Source organism: Phyllostomus discolor, chromosome 14 (genome assembly GCF_004126475.2).
Source record: "Phyllostomus discolor isolate MPI-MPIP mPhyDis1 chromosome 14, mPhyDis1.pri.v3, whole genome shotgun sequence".
NCBI lineage: Eukaryota > Metazoa > Chordata > Mammalia > Chiroptera > Phyllostomidae > Phyllostomus > Phyllostomus discolor.
The window spans coordinates 49,100,121-49,121,946 of NC_040916.2; the positions used below are offsets into that span (position 1 = coordinate 49,100,121).

Genomic DNA, 21,826 nt, shown 5'->3' on the forward strand with positions numbered 1-21,826 from the left:
TTGTTCTGTCTTCAAAACTTAGGACAGATCATGGATGCCCCCTTAGCTGTCTGTTTTGTGTATGTAAAGGCAGAAAAGCAGGCTTTATTGAAATGAGAAGATCCCTGAGAATTTTTATAATAGCTGTTGTCATGGAAAACCTCAACTCTGTCCCAACTGTTCTCTGCTACTCTACTACAATATAACTCTAGCTCAGGTAGCCTCCACAGTAAACAACCAATATTAAGGTAAGACAACAGAACTACATTCAAAGCAGGAAATAGAGATACCTATATATCATCAAATTGCCCATTTTGAATAACTTTTGTCAAGAAGAACAAGGGAATGGAAAGGTGGCAGTGTGATACTTGTCTTCTGGATCATTTCAAAAGTTGATCTAAGACTACATTCATAGATGACACTCAACCCACAAGGTACAGGTAAGATTAAAAAAAAAAAAAAAAGTAACCATCTTTCCTATTTAGCAAGTCCAAATTCTAAGGAAGCTAAAAAACTAAAAAACACCCAATTGGAACAGGGCAAAAAAAAAAAGTCGGGGGAGATAGTATTAAGAACCTCTGAGACAACTTCAAGCATACCAACATTTGTATCATGGGGGTTCCAGAAAGAGAAGAGCAAGCAAGGAATTAAAAACCTATTTAAAAAATAATGATAGAAAACATCCCTAAGACAGTGAAGGAAATAGAGATACAAGTCAAGAACTGTCAAGTCCTAAATAAGATAAACCCGAAGAAGCCTACATAAAGACACATCATAATTAAAATGCCAAAGATTAAAGACAAGGAAAGAATCTTACAAGCAGCAAGAGAAAAGCAGTTATTAGTTACCTACAAAGAACCTCCCATAAGAGTGTCAGCTGATTTCTCAACACAAACTTTGCAGGCCAGAAGGGACTGGCAAGAAATATACAAAGTGAAGAAAAGCAAGAACCTTCAGTCAAGATTGCTCTACCCAGCAAAGCTATCATTCAGAATCAAAGGGCACATAAAGAGCTTCCCAGACAAGAAAAAGTTAAAGGAGTACCACAACCATACCAGCATAAGAACAATAAAGGGTCTTCTTTAAGAAGAAGGAAAAGAAAATAAGTAAAAAGCAATAAATAACCATCTATCAACAATTACTTTAAATGAAAATGGATAAAATGCTCTGATCAAAAGACATGGCATGGGTGAATGCATAAGGAAACAAAGACACTTACATATGCTGTCTACAAGAGATTCACTTGAGATCAAAAGACACGCCCAGACTGAAAGTAAAGGGATGGAAAAAGGTATTTCATGAAAATGGCAATAACAGGAACAACAACAAAGGTGGGTTAGCAATACTTACACCAGACAAAACAAACTTTAAAGAAAAAGCTGTAACAAGAGACAAAGAATGACCCAGCAATTCCACCTCTTGGTTATTTATCTGAAGAAACTCAACATGCTAAAGACATATGCATCCATATGTTCACTGCAGAATTATTTATGACAGCCAAGATATGGAATAAACCTAAGTGTAGATCAACAAAGGAACTGATAAAGAAGTGGTGCATATATGTGGTATACATGAATGAATCAGCCATAAAAAAGAATGAAATCTTGCCATCTGCAACAACATGGATGGACCTAAGACAATATTGTGCTGAGTGAGGTAAGTCAGAGAAAAACAAATGCCATAAGATTTCACTCATATGTGTATCTAAAATATAAAACAAACAAAAAAAGACAAGCAGAAGAGAAATGATTCACAGATACAGAGGACATTTTTATGGCTGCCAGGCGGAAGAAGGGTTTGGAGAATTGATGAAAAAGGTGAAGAAATCAAGAAATACAAATTGGTAGTTACAAAACAGTCACGGATGGGGGTGTAAAGTACAGCATAAGGAATACAGTCAACAATAACTATGTATGATATCAGATGGGTACTAGATTTATCAATGAGATTACTTGGTAAGTTATAGAAATGTCTAACCACTGGGCTATACACCTGAAACCAATACAGTATTGTACATAAACTGTAACTGAAAAATAAAAAATATTTATTTTTTAAAAGTAGCAACCTACACATATTTCACATAGACCTAAAAGTTTTATTATACACGTCTAGTAAAGGAGAGAAAATATTTATGAGTAGGTCAATTATGAAAGTATATTCAAAAATACCATCTTAGCACTAGAAAAACAAATCCTTTTATCCCCAAGCTGTATTTTGGTGGTGCTGGTGGTGGTATTTGTTTTATGCTTAAAGATCTTAATCCAGAGTTCTTAAACTTCTGACCTACTTTTAAAACATGTTCTATGTGGATAATGAAATGCAAAAACTTTAAATATTACCCCAACACTAGAGGAACACTCACTAATAAAAGAAAAATAGCCCTGGCTATTGTGGCTCAGTGGACTGACTACCAGCCTGCGAACCAAAGTGTCGCTGGTTTGATTCCTAGTCACAGCACATGCTTGGGTTTCAGGCCAGGTCCCCAGTAGGGGGTGCTCGAGAGGCAACCACACATTGATGTTTCTCTCTCTCTCCTTTCCCCTCTCTAAAAATAAAATCTTTAAAAAAAAGAAAAAATAAATTAATTTTCCAATACAATCAGATATGTGTTAAAACAAATATACACAATGGAAGCACAGAGGTTATAGTAATTCTGCCTGGGAGGATTCCTAGACTATTTCACAGAATTGGGTGATATTTGAACTGAGTCTAATTCCCTCAACATTCTTCCTTTCTCTATTACATACTGAAGCCTTTTCCTTTTTGCATTTTTTAGGAATTTAATAACCTTAAATTTACTGTTATAACTTTTCATTTTTATCATAGATACTTTGCTTCTTGAGGTTAAAACAAAGAGAAAAAATTTCACAAAGTATGTTTAGGAGAATTTGCCACTTGTTTGATAATTCCTAATGGTCTCAAACAAAAACAGTTTTTAAAAAAAGTTACCTAGCTCCTCTGCCTTTGGCTGGTAATTTTATGTACCTGCCTATCTTCTGTAGCCCCCTACCCCTGCAATCAAGGACTGAACAAGGAGCTACAGGATAATCACACTCAGGAATTTTGCCAAAAAATGAAAAAGTGTAGTTCAGAAACAGGTTCCATCTTGTTTTGCACTTTTACTCTCAAAGTTACTATTGAATCCTGAAATTTTTAGGATCATATTTCTGCCATCACATATATTCTCAGATGTTAGTATTCTATGTAGCATGGTAAAAAATAGGTATAATATTTAGCAGGGGTGTCTAACCTTTTGTCAGCTCTGTGCTATACTGGAAGAAGACCTACCTTGGGCCACACATTAAATACACTGAGACATGTAATCACAGAAAAATCTCATAATGTTTTAAGTAAATTTACAACTTTGTGTTGGGCCATATTCACAGCCATCCTGGGCTGCATGTGGCCCACAGGCTGCAGGTTGGACACCCCTATTAGTATGTAGTATATGCCATACCAGTACATTCGTGTTGAAATGCTTTCATGTTCCTCCTAAACTCTGACTTCCTAATATAGCAGCAGAACTTTATATTGCTAGCTTGTATACTTGACTTTGAGATGTTTTCCAAAAATGGAAGTAACACAGATCAAGTCTTGGCTATTAAGAAATAAACAGTAGGAAAGACCAAACTTAATAGTTCAGAATCTATTTTCTTTAAAGTGATCTGGTTACTGTTATTTCAGTGGCTACTATTCCACTGTAATAACACCTATTTCTGACATTTGTTGACATTATCTTGTTTTGTTAATCTGTATTCTCTCAATTTAGATATCAATAATACATACCTCTCTTGACTCCTAACACTAGATGCATGCTAGTATAAAAAAGGGAATGGTTATTAAATAGACTCTGGATGATATGCTCCTATTTTTCCACCTTTTAGTTGGGAGGAGAGGGGGTATTAGCCATAAAACAGAAGTTTCTTTTCTTCTTGGAGAGAATTCTTTACTGCTAGATTTTGAAGTAGCTGGTTCAAAACAATACACATGTACCTACAGATAATCTTCAAATAAACCAATGACACTAAAGGGTCATGGTGAGCTTTGCCAGCAATACTATGAACCCCCATATACCTCACTCCCCTTTCTCCTTTAATAGTTAAATCCTTGCTACTCATCCTTAAACCTGATCTCTAATGTCACCTGTTGTTGCAGTTGTGTCCTCAAAAGGCTCTATCAATCTGCCCCAATCTTATTCCTCCATGACTCTCACTCCTGCACAAAGACCAAGGTAGTTCACTATTAACAGATTTTTAAAAATATTTTATTTATTTATTTTTTTAGAGAGGGAAAGGAGGGAGAGAGAGAGAGAGAGAGAAACATCAATGTGCGGTTGCTGGGGGTTATGGCCTGCAACCCAGGAATGTACCCTGGCTGGGAATCGAACCTGGGACACTTTGGTTCCCAGCCCGCGCTCAATCCACTGAGCTACGCCAGCCAGGGCTATTAACAGATTTTTAAAATAAAATTCAGGTCCTATATCTTTGGTATAAGATTTAACTTTACAGTTACAAACGATAGGACTCCCACTTACTACAACTACAGAAAGTCCCAAATTTCTCTACTAGAAAAACTTTCTAAAAGAGCAATTTTAACTTCAGAAAGTTTCCTCTTTCTTAGAGAAACACTAAGATAAAGCAGGACCACAAAACCTTAAAATTTAAAAAATAAATAATAAATCCTAAAAACAAATGGGTATATAATCATGGAATTTTTTTTTTTTAATTATATAATGTTAGTCCTGGCTGGTGTGACTCAGTGGATTGAGCTCCAGCCTGTGAGCCAAAAGGCCACCAGTTCAATTCCCAGCCAGGGCGCATGCCTGGGCTGCGGGCCAAACCTGGCCCAGTTGGGGGCACAAGGGGCAACCAATCAATGTTTCTCTCACACATCAATGTTTCTCTCCCTCTCTTTCTCCCTCCCTTCCTCTCTAAAAAATAAAATCTTAAAAAAAATTTTAACAAATAAAAAAATTTTATGTTAAAAGCAACACTACATAATTTAAATATGAAACAACCCACTTTGTAAATGAGAACAGAGAGAAAACTTCAAGATCTGTTAAGCAGAAAAAGTAGACAAAAAAATGAAGTGGATACTCCTCTAAATTTTTAACTACAACACAAAAATTTGATTTAGCCCTGCTGGTTTGGATTAGTGGATTGAGCACCAGCCTGTGGACCAAAAGGTCACTGGCTGAATTCCCAGTCAGGGCATATGCCTGGGTTACAGGTCTTGGGGGGCATGTAAGAGACAACCTATTGATGTATCATGCATTGATGTTCCTCTCCCTCCCTCTCTCTCTGAAATAAAGAAAACAAATTTTTAAAAGTTGATTTTATAAATACAATAAGTACCACACCTGTCCCCCATTCTTTTTATTTTCTTAGTACTCAACTACACTAAAGGGATGTTAAATTCTTGTTTTACAGACAACTGACAAAAGTCTGGGAGATATGCTAAGTATGCTTTTGCCCTTTATTATCTAGTTTGACCCCAAAACACTTCTTTTACTAGCAAACACTTCTTTTTTCTAGCAAAGAGGTCAACACCTCATTTGAAATACTGGCTCCTCTGTAAAGCTTTCCTTGCATAATTCCCGCTTCACCACTTTCTCCCAAAGATTCTATGATTCCATAAACACTCTTTGTATATTTCCATTATGAATGTTACCACATTACATCATAATTACTTGTATACTACACAGGATAAACACTCAAATATTTTATGAAGGAATAAATAAACCAATAAACCAAAAAATAATGTGAGTCTACAGTAGGGATTATGTAAATTAAGTGACACAAAACTTGATCCCCCTTTTGAAACGTGAAAAGTAAAATATTAGTCCTTCATAATTTATGTAAATTAGATGCAATAAAAACACATATTTAAGGTAATAAAAATGTTCTGAAATTACATACTGGTAACAATTGCAGCACAACTTTGTATATAGCAAATACATTAAACACCACTGAACTGGACACTTTAAAAGAGTAGATTTTGTGGTCTTTGAACTATATACCAATAAAAAATACATGCATTTTATCTAAAAGTGTGCTAATCCACAACAGGGCACAATTTAAAGGAAATACTATACATACAAAACCTAATATACTATAGCTATTTACCAGAAATGTCTCATAGAGCCTTTCAGTCAGAAATGTCAAGGAAAGAAAAGCCAACATGTAGGTCAGGGGAGTCAAACTCATTTTCACTGAGGGCCACATCAGCCTTGCAGTTGTTTTAGGACTGTATAAATGTAACTACACCTTAACAGCTCAGTGAGAGTTCAGCGCTTCTGCCAGGTAGAAACAAGGTGCCAGCCAGATAAAACAAGGGGGATGGCCAGATTCAGCCTTGTGTTTGCCACCTGTGATCTAGGCAATATCAGATCCATTCTTTCCCTCAACATTTCATTACAAAACAACTGGAATTTGTATGCAGCAATTTAAAAATTGCTAGGCAAATTAGCGATACTAAGCAAGAACTGAGATACTAGCTATACGAAGAGCTGAGATACTATTATTATCCATAATTGTCTTATTAAAGAAACCACATTAATATATGAGTTCTGTAATTTAATAAAATCTCACTCTAACAGGCCTTAATGAGAATGCTTGGATTCCTTTGGGTTTTAATAATTCTCCATAAAAATCACTCACTTAACATTTAAAATTGCATTTCTAATGAACTTTTTTTATGTTGCAAATATTGATATTTTATTTTTTAATCAAACTTACTGGGGGGTCACACTAGTTAATAAAAGTAGTTTCAAATACAATTTTATAAAACATCATCTGTATATTGCATAGTACATTCTCTACCCAAAGTCAAATCTTCTTCTGTCACCATATATTTGACTCCCTTTACACTTTACTAGCTCCCCTCCACCCCTATGCCCTCTGGTAACCACCATATTTTCAGTGTATGAGTTTTTGTTTGTCTTATTTATTTGTTGCTTCCTGTTTATACCCCACACATGGGTGCAACTATATGTATGGTTCTTAACTTTTTCCATTTGGCTTATTTCACTTAGCACAGTCTCAAGATCCACTCATGTTATCACAAATGGTAGTATTTTATCTTTTCTTATGGCTGAGTAGTACTCTACTGTATATATGCACCACATCATCTTTATCTAGTCATCTATTAAAGGACACTGGTTGTTTCCATTTCTTGGCCACCATGAATAATGTTGCAATGGACATCAGGTAACATACATTTTTACAAATAAATGTTTTTACATTTTTGGGGTAGATATACAGAAGAAGGTTTGCTAAGTCATATGCTAATTCTATTCTTAATTTTTTGAGGAGCCGCCATACTGTTTTCCATAGTGACTATAACAGTTTACATTCCTATCAGCAATGAATAAAGATTCCTTTTTCTCCAAAACTTCTCTAATACTTATTACTACTTGTGTTTGATAATAGCCATTCTAACAGGTTTGAGGTAGTTACTGAATTATAGTTTTGATTCTATTTCCCTAATAGCTACTGAAGGCATTTTACACATCTGTTGGCCATTTGTATGTCTTCTTGGGAAAAGTATCTGTTCAGGCCCTCTGCTGATTTTTTTATTGAACTGTTAGGGTTTCTCTGTTGTTGGGTTGTTTATATATTTTGGATATTAACCCTTTATCAAAGGTGTTGTTGGCATATATGTTCTTTCATCCAGTTGATTGCCTTTATGTTCTCTTGGTTTCTTTTGCTGTGCAGAAGCTTCTTCATGTGATATAATCCCATTCATTTATTGTTGCCTTTACTTCCCTTCCCTTTTAGGTCAAATTATAAAGTGCTAAGACCAAGGTCCATAAGTTTAATACATTTTTGTTGTTGTTATTCTTCCATGTAATTTACTGTTTCATGTCTTATATTTGGGTCTTTAATCCATTTTGAGTTAACTTTTGTGTATGATGTCAAGTGGCATTCTAGTTTCATTCTTTTGCATGTGGCTTTCCAATTTTACCAACATCATTTAGTAAAGAGGCATTCCTTTCTTTATTCTATGCTTTTTGGCTCCTTTGTCGAAAATTAGTTGCCCATAGACAAGTAGGTTTATTTCTGGGCTCAATTCTATTCCATCAGACTGTGTTTTTTTGTCAATACCATATTGTTTCAATTACCGTAGCTTTGCACTATAATTTGAAATCTGGGAGAGTGATACCTCTCATTTAGTTCCCCCTTTTTTTTTTTTTTACAGAATTGCATTAGCTATTTAAGTTCTTTTGTAGTTCCACATGAATTTGATTATTTCTTTTATTCTATTTCTGTGAAAATTACCACTGGAATTTTAATGGGGATTGTATTAAATCTGTATATTCCTTTAGGAAATATGACCATTTTAAAACTATTTTGAAGAACCGACGGGCACCCCGGACAGAGCCACAGCACAGGGACGCGCTGACTTCAGCCTAGAGCTGCTGACTCAGTGCATGGTGGACAAGAAGCCCTCCAAGGGGCCATGGCCCACGCCACCTTTCGACCCGCGCTTTCCCAACCAGAACCAAACCCGCAACTGCTACCAGAACTTCTTGGACTACCACCGCTGCATGAAGAAGATGAACCACCGTGGGAAGAGCGCTCAACCCTGCGAGTATTTCTTCCACGTGTACCACTCGCTGTGCCCCATCAGCTGGGTGGAGCGCTGGACGGAGCAGATCCAGTCGGGGACCTTCCCGGGCAAAATCTGACGGTCTGAGCTCGCGGCTCCTCCGAGATACCAGCCCCAGACGCCCCCATCTCCTCGTCTCCCGGACACCTGGCCCCGGCTTCCCACCCCCAGTCTCTAAGCACCGAATAAAGCTATGCTGTTGCCAAAAAAATAAAAAATAAAACTATTTTGAGCCTTTCAATCAATAAACATGGAATACCTTTCCATTTATTTGTGTATTCTTCAATTTCTTTTCTTTTTTTTCTTTTAAACATCAGTGTGTGGTTGCCTCTCACATACCCCCTACTGGGGACCTGGCCCACAACTCAGGTATGTGCCCTGACTAGGGATCAAACCAGTGACCCCTTGGTTCACAGGCACGTGCTCAATCCACTGAGCGATACCAGCCAGGGCTGTATTCTTCAATTTCTTAAAGAATGTGTTGTGATTTTCTGTGTACATACCCTTCACTTCCTTTATTAAATTTATTTCTAGGTACCGTATTTTACCATGTATAATGCACACTTTTTTTGCTCAAATTTTTGAGGGAAAAATAAAGATGCACATTATACATGGGTATAATGATTACATACTATGGATATAATACTACCATGTATAATGGGCCCACATTATACATGGCAAACTGTGGTATTTTATTTTTTGTTGCCTTTGCAAAGGGAATTGTTTATACTTCCTTTTCTGAAATTTCATTGCTAGTATATAGAAACTCAACGGATTTTTGTACACTGATTTTGTATCCTGCAACTTGACTGCATTTGTTTATTGTTTCTATTAGTTTTTTGGTGGAATCTTTAGGGTTTTTTATACACAGAATCATGTCATCTTCAAAAAGTGACACTTTTATTTCTTCATTCCCAACTTGGATGCTTTTTATTTCTTTCTCTTACCTGACTGCTTTCTAGGAATTTCAGTACTATATTCAATAACAGCAGTGAGACTGCATCCTCATCTTGTTTCTGGTATTAGAGGAAAAGCTTTCAGTTTTTCACCATTAGCTGAGGATTTGTCATGGCCTTTATTATGTCCAGGTACTTTCCTGCTATATCCATATTATTGAATGTTTTAATCACAAAAGGATGGTGTATCTTGTCAAATGATTTTTCTACATCTATTGATATGATCATGTAATTTTCATCCCTTATAATATTAATGTGGTATAACACATTGATTGATTTGCATATGCTGAACCATCCTTGTGCCCCTGGAATGAACCCCACTTGACCATAATATATTATTTTTTTAATGTATTGTTGTATTCGATTTGCTAGTAGGATTTTTACGTCTATTCATCAGGGACACTTGGTCTATAGTTTTCTTTTTTGTGTTATCCTTGCCAGGTTTTGGTATCAGAGTAATGTTGGCCTCGTAAAATGTGTTAGGAAGTATTGCCGCTTCTTCAATTTTGAAGAGACTGAAAAAGATAGGTATTAAATCTTTGACTATTGGGTAGAATTCAACAGTGAAGCCATCTGGTCCTAGACTTTTATTTTTTGGGTTTTTGATAATTGTTTCAATTTATTTACTGTTATTGTTGCCCGGCCTATTTATATTTCCAGTTAATAAACTGCTTTCTTAAATAATCTAGTAAGTTAGCACAGGAATTTCATTTCAAAACAAAAACCTATCCTTTAGAGAAAAAATTACAATTAAGGCTGTAAGTTTCATTTATAATTTGTGTTTATTAAATCAACTAAGGCTAAATAAACTATTCACTGACAAACTGTTAGGCAAAAATAGCACCAAATTTCAATGCTATTTGACCTAATTTATAGTCAGTATATAGTGTTAATGAAATATCACAATCCCTTTCTACTCATACAAGTTTCAGTTTTTAATTGTCTACCACAGGAAAGAAAATAACCAATATTTTAGTTATTTTCACTTGTCACAAAAGCACTTTTTTGGCTTAGTATCCTAATGTCACATATAAGTGATTGTTGCAAAATTTCAAACTGAAATTTTGTTTAAATGCTAGAAATATACCATTGCCTCTTCTCCATGTAAGTTAGTATGTGATAAATATAGTAAATATTATAACTTCCACCTCTACTTTTACTCTAAAAAACTGCTACAGAAGAATGAATATACCATTCTGACAACTTACAAAATAACAAAGACACTACATAAAGTTGCAAGATAGCCAAACAACACACATTTTCATAAGAAATTTAAAAGAAAAATCTTTCCAGTGTAGAAAAACAAAAATTAGATAGGAAAACATGCTATAAATATAGTAATTAGTCATCCCTGGTGTGGCTCAGGGGGTTGAGTGAACTTAAGGGTCACTCATTCAATTCCCAGTCAGGACACATGCCTATGTTGCAGGCCAGGTTCCTAATTGGGGGCATACAAGAGGCAACAGATTGCTGTACCTCTGGCATGACCAGGAAGCCCAGAGAGTCCCAGAGAAGGTTGGACCCAAGGAGGAACACACCAAGGCATATCATCATTTAGTTACCCAAGATTAAAGACAAAGAGAAAATCTTAAAAGCAGCAAGAGGAAAGGAAAGAGTTACCTACAAAGGAGTGCCCGTAAGGCTATATCAGCTGATTTCTCAAAAGAAACCTTGCAGGCAAAAAGGGGCCGGAAAGAAGTGTTTGAAATCATGGTAGGCAAGGACCTACATCTAAGAATACTCTATCCAGCAAAGCTATCATTTAGAATGGAAGAGCAGATAAAGTGCTTCCTAGATAACGTCAAGTTAAAGGAATTCATCATCACCAAGCCATTATTGTATGAAATGTTAAAGGGACTTATCTAAGAAAAGGAAGATCAAACATATGAACAGTAAAATGACAACAAACTCACAACTCTCAACAAATGAACCTAAAAAAAAAAGAAAAGAAAAACAACAAAAACAAAAACTAAGCAAACAACTAGAACAGGATCAGAATAAGAGAAATGAACATCGTATAGAGGGATTTCAGCTGAGAGGGGGAAGGGAAAAAAGGTACAGGGAAAAAAAGGTACAGGGAAGAAGAAGCATAATTAGTAGGCATAAAATAGATGGGGAAAGATAAAAATGGTATAGGAAACAGAGGACACAAGGAACTTATATGTACAACCCATGGACATGAACTAAGGGGTGGGGGGAGAATGCTGGAGGGTTGGGGGGCAGAGAGGAGGTGGGATAAAGGGGGGGAAATTGGGAAAACTGTAATAGCATAATCAATAAAATATAGAACCACCATTACTCAGAAACATCAGAAATTGAGGTGAAGGAAGACTGACAACTATGAATTTAAGAAACCACATCCATTCAGACGGGAAGGAAAGGCAGGGACACACAGAACAGTTTGGTCCCATATCCACGTGTGGTGGACAAAACTTTAGGAGGGATATTTAGGGAGCGAGGAGTCCCAGCCTCACTCTAGGCTCTCAGTGCAGGGTTCCAGTGACAGGAAAGTAAGTCTCTATAACTTCTGGCTACAGAAACCAATGGAGACTGAATCAATGGAAGAAATTTCTAGAGTGGCAAGCAGTTCCCCTTAAAGAACCTACACACAAACTCACTCAGACACACTCCCTGAGCTCTAGCCCTGGGGTAGCAGCTTGAAAAGGCACCACTATCATACGGGGAAGAGCTCAAGTTTTTTGCAAAAAGGCAGGAGCTGAGGGACAATTTTCCACCACACAGAAAAGGGGCCAGAGGTAAAATGACAACAAACTCACAACTCTCAACAAATGAACTTAAACAAAAATAAAAGAAAAACAACAAAAACAAAAATTTTGTTTGTTTGTCTGGGGGTCCAGAAAAGGGGCCCCCCACCGAAGAAGAAATAAACATTTAACCAGAACAGAATGAGGAAACAAGAATTCAAAAAAATGAGGAGAGTGGAAGACGACTCTGGGAAATCTTCAGAAGTGCCAATATCCGAATCACAAAGAGATGCTAGAAGCAGAAGGGAAGAGCAAGAAATTGAAAACTAGCCTTGGCTGGCATAGCTCAGTGGATTGAGCGCAGGCTGGGAACTAAAGTGTCCCAGGTTCGATTCCCAGCTAGGGTACATTCCTGGGTTGCAGGCCATAACCCCCAGCAACCGCACATTGATGTTTCTCTGTTTCTCTGTTTCTCTCTCTCTCTCGCTCTCTCTCTCTCCCCCTTTCCCTCTCCCCCCTCCCTTCCCTCCCTAAAAATAAATAAAATCTTAAAAAAAAAACAAAGAAATTGAAAACTTATTTGAAAAAGTAATGAAAGAAAACTTCCCTAATCAGGTGAAGGAAATAGGCATACAAATCTAGGAGGCAGAGAGTCCCAAACAAGGTGGGCACAAAGAGGAACACATCAAGACACATCATAATTAAAATCTCAAAGGTTAAACATAAAAAGAAAATCTTAAAAGCAGCAAGAGAAAAACAAAGAGTTACCTACAAAGGAGTTGCCGTAAGATTATCAGCTGATTTCTTAAAACTTTTCAGGCAAGAAGTATTCAAAGTGATGAAAAGCAAGGACCTACATATCCGAGATTACTCTATCCAGCAAAAAGCTATCATTTAGAAAGGAAGAGCAGATAAAGTGCTTCTCAGACAAGGTAAAGCTAAAGGAATTCATCATCACCAAGCCATTATTAGATGAAATATTAAAGGGACTTATTTACGAAAAAAAAGATCAAAACTATGAACATTAACATGACAACACACTTACAGCTATCAACAACTGAATCTAAGAAACAAAACACAAACTAAGCAAACAACTAGAACAGGAACAGAATCATAGACATGGAGATCACATAGATGGTTATCAGCAGGGAGGAGAAGGGGAGAGAATAGGGGAAAACGTACAGGGAATAAGCAGCATAATTAGTAGGTACAAAATAGACAGGGGGATGTTAAGAATAACATAGGAAATGGAGAAGCCAAAGAGCATATATGCACAACCCATGGACATGAACTAAGGGGGGTGGGGACTGGTGGAGGGAAGGGGGAATACCAGGTGGGGGGAAGGGAAAAAGTGGAACAATTGTAAAAGCATAATCAATAAGATTTACTTAAACAATTATATTATGAGATAAAATATATACTATGTTTTAATTGCTTAAAGATTTACCATATTTTTCAGACCATAGATGCACCTAGGTTTTAGAGGAGGAAAACAGGAAAAAAAATTTTGAAACAAAAAATGTGGTAAAATATTTAATGGCATAAATGACATAATATTTCACCAATGTAAATATAAACAGAACTCAACAGCAGTATTAACCATTATTCCTCCCAAATGGGGGGGGGAGTCTTATAGTCTGAAAAATATGGTATTTTTAGAGAGGGGGGGCAGGAGGGAGAAAGAGGGAAACATCAACGTGTGTGAGAAACATAAATCAGTTGCTTCTTGCATGTGCCCCAACTGGGGACTGGTCTGCAATCCAGGCATGTACCCTGACAGGGAATCAAACTGGTGACCTTTTACTTTGTAGGACAATGCTCAACCCATTTAGCCATGCCAGTCAGTTCTGTATTTCTGTATTGACTATAAAGTTTGCTTTAAAAGCAGCACTGACAAAACCTTAACTATTTTTTAAGATCAGGAGGGGATGTTTGGTTGTGTTTGGGAAACCCTTGCTTTAAAATAAATAAAAGAAAACCCCCAAGCTTTCTCAGACTACCAACATGCTTCACAATAGTCCATCTTTTCCTTGTTAGACACTGATACTTAATCTTTTTGGAGTCATGAATCCTTCTGAGGAGCTGGTGAGGGCTATATAAAAATACATCCAAACACACACAAAATTCTGCACACAGTATCACCCTCCACATGCAACCGAACACACCCAAACCCTTTCTGAGATCCCAGGTTATGAAGGCCTACCTTAAGCTACAAGGAGGAAAAGCGAAGATTCACAAGAACCTTTCCTTTCTATGTAGTATGCCAGATACTACATACAAATTTAATACTTAATATAACCATTTAAAATAGGCATTAATAGCTCCATATTATAAATAAGAAAAGCTCGTATCTGAATTTGGTTTTGATTTTATAACCCATGCTCTTTCTATTATTTCTGAAGAACTAATTCAAAGGGTAGTAATATATTTCAATATCCTATGCTAAAGTAACTGTTGAACAAAGAAATACCTATCCATCACCAGCAGTTTTGTAAGTATGCAGATACCTTCCCTCAGAAACCAGACTGTATTCTACTATAAACAAGATACATGGGATATAAACCACTTATATATGAGAGGAAGTACATATTGTGAGTAAAATCATTTTAGTACAAAACCTCATCATTAGTAATGAGTATTTTTTTAAAACACTAAGAAAGATTACTAAAGACAATCATCATAGAGCCCTTTACAAAATAGCTGTGCAAAATAAATACAGCATTGTTTCAAGTAAAGAGATCTAAATAAAAATCTTTTTTCAATCAAACTGAAAATTCTTGAGGTCACCAAAACAGATATCTTTATTTCAGAGAAGAGGAAAATAAAGCTCGGGGCAGATTAACCAATTTAGTTAAGATTCATACAGTTACATAATTTTTTTCATGAATTGGTACAATGCCCATTTTTCCTAACTTATAACTCAATAACCACCATTGAAAAATCTGTGGATACCACAGCAATTTGAGGAACAAAAAGCCTGCATCATTATGGTTTCTGGAAACATGCAGAAAGCAAATCTGAAGTCAAGGAAATTAACAGTAAAAATCAAGTTATTTCATACAGTCAGGAATAAGCCAAAATTTCAGCCAAAATATTCAGCCAATTCTCCCTGCCTAAATCCATTGGTGTACTTATGTATACATACAATTTAAACCTTCACATAGGCACATATGGTGTCTACAACCTGAAATCAGCTTTTGTGTAGAGTAACTTGTGGCCAACATGTAATCTAAAATCACTTAACATCTTTACTAGACAGAGTAAAAGGAATTAAGAAAACTTTAGTTATTATATTTGGTTAGCTGGCAGGCAAGAAGACACAATTTTTAAGATATTAACTTGCCTTATGAGGAACAAAAGGAATTAATACTTGTATAAAAGTATTAACTTAGCAAAAATGCTCGGTGATTGACAGAGACTTGACTTGGGGTGAACACACAATACACTGTACAGATGGTAGGTTGTAAAACTGTGCACATGAATCCTTGTTATTAACCAGTGTCACCCCAATAAATTCAATAAAGAGAGAAAAAAAGCTTTCAACATATATTAGTGAACTGGATTCTCCCAAACATCCTAAAAAGTAGGTGGTTTTATAATCATTTTGAGATCTTTGAACCTCAGTTTCTTCTCCATTGTTTTGTCTATGGCCACGGTATTGGTAAATAGGAAAGTAAGATTCAAATCAAGTTTTCCTAACCAGAAATCTAGTATTCTTTCTGCTATTTCACTAGAAGCAGAATCTGGGCATATTCCATTTAAAATATTTGTCATAATTTTGCAAATATAAATATATACATGGTAATACTATCACTCACATCTCTGACAGGCCTCAAAGCCTATTTCAGGCTTACAAAATAGGCTATTTTGAAATAACATATAAAGATTAAAGTCAAATTTCATGGAATATATATATATATATATATATGTTAGATAAAAATTAATCAAGAAATCCAAATATTGTTACCATATATTGTTGAGAATTCTACTTACTCGTTTTGAAGGACAGTGTTCATGCTTTTCATCTGTCATCTTTGCACTTTTAAGTGCTTTTCTTGGGTGCTTGATAGTTGTTTTTATGGCAGGTCGACATACATAGTTCTCCAAGTTCTTTGGAGGTTTTTTAGTTCTCTTAGCCTGAAGGCCAATTTTCAATTTTAAATTTCCCTCTGAAAAGTTTGTTTCTTTCACCAAAAACTGCTGTTGTGCATCAGTCAAACCATCATCTTTCCCTGCTTCAATGTTTCTTTCCCGATTCCACTTGCGAAGGCCCTCTTCCTCCTTGGTGTTGTTTTCTAGCTCTTCTTCTCTCTTGCTGACCAGTGTGCCAATACTGATGGCAGAGGGGCTCTTTCTTGAAAATCCTTCGGAATCAGAACCCAATCCTAACATAGCAGTATTTCTAGGGTCCATCACAAGTGTATGTTATTGCCAAGGAATTCTATGAATATTTTACAAAACTGTGTTCCATAGAAAACAGGAATCTCCGAAACTTGCAACCAGCATCTTTCTCTGCAGGATAGACCATAACAAAAATTTATCAGATTAGAACTAATGATTAACATGAGAAATGGGTACAGCAAGGGGGGGACAAAAAGGTCAGGAAGAATCCAAAATTACGCTTAAAACAAACCAAAATGCAGTTCAAATAGAATTTAAATTCATTTAGTTATGATAGATTTAAAATTTCTGAGTAAGTTTATCATTCTACAGATATTATAAACAAGCTATAATTGTATGGTAAAAATCAATGTTTAAGAACCACTGTTATAACTCACCCAAAAATCTTTTATAAACACAAGCCTCAGATAAAAATACTTTCATATATTTAGCACCCCTCAGTAATAAGTATTATACTGAAACAAAAGATTTCACTATTTTTTTAAGATTATATTTATTTATTTTTAAAGAGAGGGGAAAGGAAGGAGAAAGACATGGAGAGAAACATCAATGTGTGAGAGATACTGGTACACAGACTGGTTGCCTTTTGCATGCCCCCAAATGGAGACCCAGCCCACAACCCAGGCATGTGCCCTGGCTGGGAATCAATCCAGCAACCCTTCAATTCACAAGCCAGTGCTCAGTCCACTGAGCCACATCCGCCAGGGAACATTTCACTATTCTTGAGTATTGATTGATAGGCTAACACTTTTTCAAGCATGTATCTGAAACAAGATCCAGGACTAGTATCTGGAAAAAGAACACCGTATTCCTTAGAAAGTTCCATTTATGAGTCGAGTATTTTATAGTTTAAACTATGTGCTTTAAGACTTTTCTTTCCAACAAGATTATAAGATTCTCAAGGACAAAGACCATAAAATTGTTTTGTAACTCTTACAAGGAATGTAAATAAAATGTATAGCCCAAATGCCTGGCACATAGCATGGCTCAATAAAAGGTACGAACAATTTATTATAGCAGCAGCAGTAGCTATTAACAGTAAGTAACAGTAGCTTTTTAAGTAGTTACTCAACAAATATTGGCCAGACGACTAAAACTTATAGTTTATTCCCACTTCATCCATTCACACAAGCAGTTGAAAGAGTGATCCTTCAATCAGGTCACTCTAACAATTTTCGCTTTCTACTACTTTATATATTAATGTTCCACAATGTCACTGAAGGCTTTTCCTAATCTGGCTCTTATTATTCAAACTCATTTATCCTTCCTCACCAACACACAAGCCCTATGATTTAGTATATTCAGTTTTCTTTACTGTCCGTAAAATCATGTCCATGTCTGCTTCTGTGCCATGTGTTTTATCTATTTAAAGTTATAGAACTTGAAGTGTACAAAGTTCTGTCTTCTCCATGATGGGTTCATAATCCTGAAATTCAAAAGTCTGAAAGCTGAAAGTATTTTCATGATTCATTAGTGACAAAACCTGTTATAATCTGATATGGATCCACTTTGGTCTTAATTACCACAATTTCTGCAAATAGTCATACATTTTCAATGGTAAATTATTAACATGTTTAAGGAGTGACACTAACACCACAGTGGAAGTAACCTAATATACAGTATCTTTCTAAAAGCATCGAAAAACCCTTTGTATAATAAATTGAGGACCTATGTTCTCAAATCTGTATTTTAAAACTGCACTGACTTGATTCTTCCCTGAATACTTGTTATCCATACAGGATAACAATTTGGGTAATTTTTATTTTTTAATTTTTAAAAAGATTTTATTTATTTATTTTTAGAGAGGGGGAAGGGAGGGAAAAAGAGTGGGAGACTCTCATGCGCCCCCTGCTGGGAACCTGGCCCTGCAACCCAGGCATGTGCCCTGACAGGGAATCCAACCAGTAACCTTTTGGTTCACAGGCCAGTGCTCAATCCACTAAACCACACCAGCCAGGGCTAATTTTTAAATTCTCATCCCATATTTATCAGCTGCCTCCCCAAACAGACTATAATTAAAATGTAAGCTTGATGCAGGTAGGAACCTCTTCTGGTTTGTTTACTACATCCCCAGCACCTGGAACAGTGAATATCGAGTATTTTAGCACCCAGGAAATAGAAGAAGGGAGGGAGGGAGGGAAGAAGGAAGGGAGAAAGGGAAGAAAGGAGGGAGGAAGGGAAGAAATTTTAAGGTCCCTATAGTTCCTAACATGACATTTGGCATGTAGAAAATGTTTCTCCTTGTTTTATAACATAAATTCATCTTGTGTTATGGGAAATGTATATAAATTTCTTCTTACTGCATGTTAACTGTATTTCAATAGTAAGTGATTTTCTGTAAACTCACTAAAATATCTTAATTGCACTAGTAAAGTAGCTTCCAAATCATATCTTCTCCTATACTTCTTCTATCTCTGTGCCATCAAAACTGGTCTAAAAAAAAATCATGTTCACTAATCTCTCTACATTCCTGACCACTAACCTCAAGTGGCCCTTAGCACTGTAACACATCTCCTTTATTCACACCACTGCCACTCTTCTGGACAACTATATCACATCATCTCCACTCACTGATTTTGCTTCCAATCTGATGGCAATAGAAACAATCAGGAAAAAACTACCACAACCTCCTACCGTGTATTTACACTCTTGCCTGTGTCTGCTTTCCTTCCTATAATAATACATAAACTGCCTCTACAACCAATCCCACCACTTGAGGAATAAATCCTATCCCTGTTGCCTTCTAAAGAGCATTATTCAGGCAACTATCCTCTTTCTCCCATACATCATCTGTTTCTCACCATTCCTCTAGATAATGCAATCAGTACAAAAACATTGTAATGGGGTGCTGAGCTGGAGGTCCCCCAAAATGGAGAAAACCGCCATAGCTATTGCTTGGGAAATAAGGGATGCAGAGCAGGGCCTGTGAGAGCTACTCTGCATATCTGTAGAATTTGGCCAGTATTTTAGCAATGTTAAAAGCTGTGCCTGCTCCTAGCCAGGGCTATGGGTGTGACTCTAACCTGATACAATATAGTCAGAGGGGCTTGCTGCACCTGTAAGAGCAGCTTGGCGGCAGCTCCTATGTTACAGGGCCATGTTTGCCAGGACTAACAATGGCAGCCAAGACAGGCAGAAGAAACTGGACTACTGAGAGGTGTAACCAGTGTGGGAGGAGTCAGAAATGGAGTTACAAAGGAAGATCTGTGCTGGGATTTAAACAGAGCCGCCACAGCCATGCTGGTGCTTAACCATGCGGTTTAGGAGCTAAGAGGGGGCTCTCTTGACCCCACGGCTTAGAAAGAAACAGAAAAGCAGGATGCAGCAGCCGTGCAGGGTTCTTGACCATGTGGCTGAGGAAGGAGAAGCCTCTTGACCATGTAGCAGCCATGCAGGGTCCTGGGCACGCAATTTGAAAGGATGCAGGAATGCACAGCTCACCATGAGGAGGTGCCACGTTATTTTGGATTAAGAAGGAGAGCCTAGCTAGCCGAGCAATGACGACTGGAAGAAGCCAGGATACAGACGGGAATCCATCTGGCTAAGCTACAGACTTCTATTTCTTTTCCAGAAAGACAAGGGGAGGGTAAGGGAGGGGCAGGACTATGTGTTTGTGGCTGTTTCTCTTTGTTTCTAAAGGGAGTGGGATTTAACGGACGATGTTCTGCCATTATTCTGAACCTGTATAACTTTTGAATAAGTAGTTCCTTTCCTTTTTACCAAACTCTGGCATTGAGAGCCACAGTTTTTATGGTAGCAGGCAAAAAGAACCAGAGAGTAACAAAACCCATTGGGGGGGGGGGGGGGCATGGCACGTTTCTGTTATAACACTACAATGTTTCTCATCTTAGAAAATTCCTCTTGGTTTCCTCTACCAGCTTCCCATTTCTGTTCATCTTTACTACAAAACTTTTTGGAAGCTTGTCTATACCCCCCATCTCCAAATCCTTGTCTTTTCTTTTTCTCTTGAATACATCAATTACACCTTCACCATGACTGCTGCACAAAAACTGCTGGTCAAGTTCACCAATGTACTTTACATTGCTCTATTCTTGGTCCTCTCATCTTACTTATCAACAGAATCTGACACAGCTGAACAGCCCCTTCGCTTAACTTGACTTCCAGGATGCTTCTCTGGATTCTTCCCTCTTACTGGTTAGTCAACCCCAGTCTCCTTTACCAATAGTTCCTCCTTTTCTCCCTGAACTCTAAACAATGGAGTGTCCCAGGACATGCCCTTCCCTTTTCTGTCTACCTTCACTTCCAACGTGACCACATCTAGTCTTTTGGCTTTAAATGCCATCTAATGTTGATGATTCACACATTTCTACCTCAAGGTTGACCAGCTGTGACCTCTTCCTGAGACTCTAGACTCATATATCTAAATGCCTACCTGACACTAACTGGATATCCAATAATTAGGACTTCAAAATTTAGTATGTCCAAAATCAATTCATCTTCACCTGCCCCCACCAACCTTCATGATATCAATAAATGCAACTATAACTATAATTATTTAGGTCAAAAAATTCTAATAGCCCTTGATTTCTTTGTCTAAAGTTCCACATGTCCATTCAGTCAGTAAAGTGTTCTTTACTTTCAAATATATGCAGAATATATTATATCAATGAGATTATGACATTATTTGACAGCTATCAATCAGATCCAAGACACGATATCAGACCTACTGTACTAGCCTCCTAACTGGTTCCTTGCTTTAGCCCTTGTAATTCTTTAGTCTTCTCAAAACTCAGCAGCTGGGTGATTCTTTTAAAGCCTGTTTCAGATTATGTCACTCCTCTGCTCAAAACTTGTTAAATGACTTCCCGTTTCACTCAAAAGTATTAGAAGCAAAAGCCCTGCCTTGCAATACCTTCTACCTCTCTTCTATCTCCTCCCAGTCTCCCCACTTAGCTCTAAGACAAAGGGATACAGATCTCATGTTTCTCAAACACAAGAAATATACTCCTACCATGCAGGGCCTTTGCACTTACTCTTTTGCCTAACTAGACCTTTCCCCAGATAATTAATTGAGTTTGCTTTTTTTGTTTTTTTATGCTCACTCAAGGATATGTTTATTGATTTGAGAGAGAGAGGAAGGGGGAGAAACATGGGTGTGAAAGACAAACATCAACTGGTTGCTTCCCTGGTGCACCCTGACCGGGGATCGAACCC

At 37.0% G+C, this 21,826-nt stretch overlaps 2 protein-coding genes across 5 annotated transcripts in view; one reads left to right on the top strand and one right to left on the bottom strand.

The window, feature by feature from the left end:
* The window catches only part of ASH1L (ASH1 like histone lysine methyltransferase), a 230,349-nt gene that overhangs the window by 183,553 nt on the left and 24,970 nt on the right, over window positions 1-21,826 (bottom strand). For 3 of the 4 annotated variants that reach the window (XM_036015489.1, XM_028503256.2, XM_036015488.1), the window contains exon 2: window positions 16,244-16,762. In XM_036015489.1, the coding sequence (XP_035871382.1) occupies window positions 16,244-16,663 (420 nt within the window). In that variant the 5' untranslated portion in view covers window positions 16,664-16,762. The remainder of the gene's footprint in view (window positions 1-16,243; window positions 16,763-21,826) is intronic. The other variant, XM_036015487.1, reaches the window with a different exon arrangement.
* LOC114489234 (cytochrome c oxidase subunit 6B2-like) lies at window positions 8,356-8,790 on the top strand. Its single transcript, XM_036015500.1, has one exon. The coding sequence runs from the start codon at window positions 8,411-8,413 to the stop codon at window positions 8,666-8,668; it is 258 nt and encodes an 85-aa protein (XP_035871393.1). The 5' UTR covers window positions 8,356-8,410; the 3' UTR covers window positions 8,669-8,790.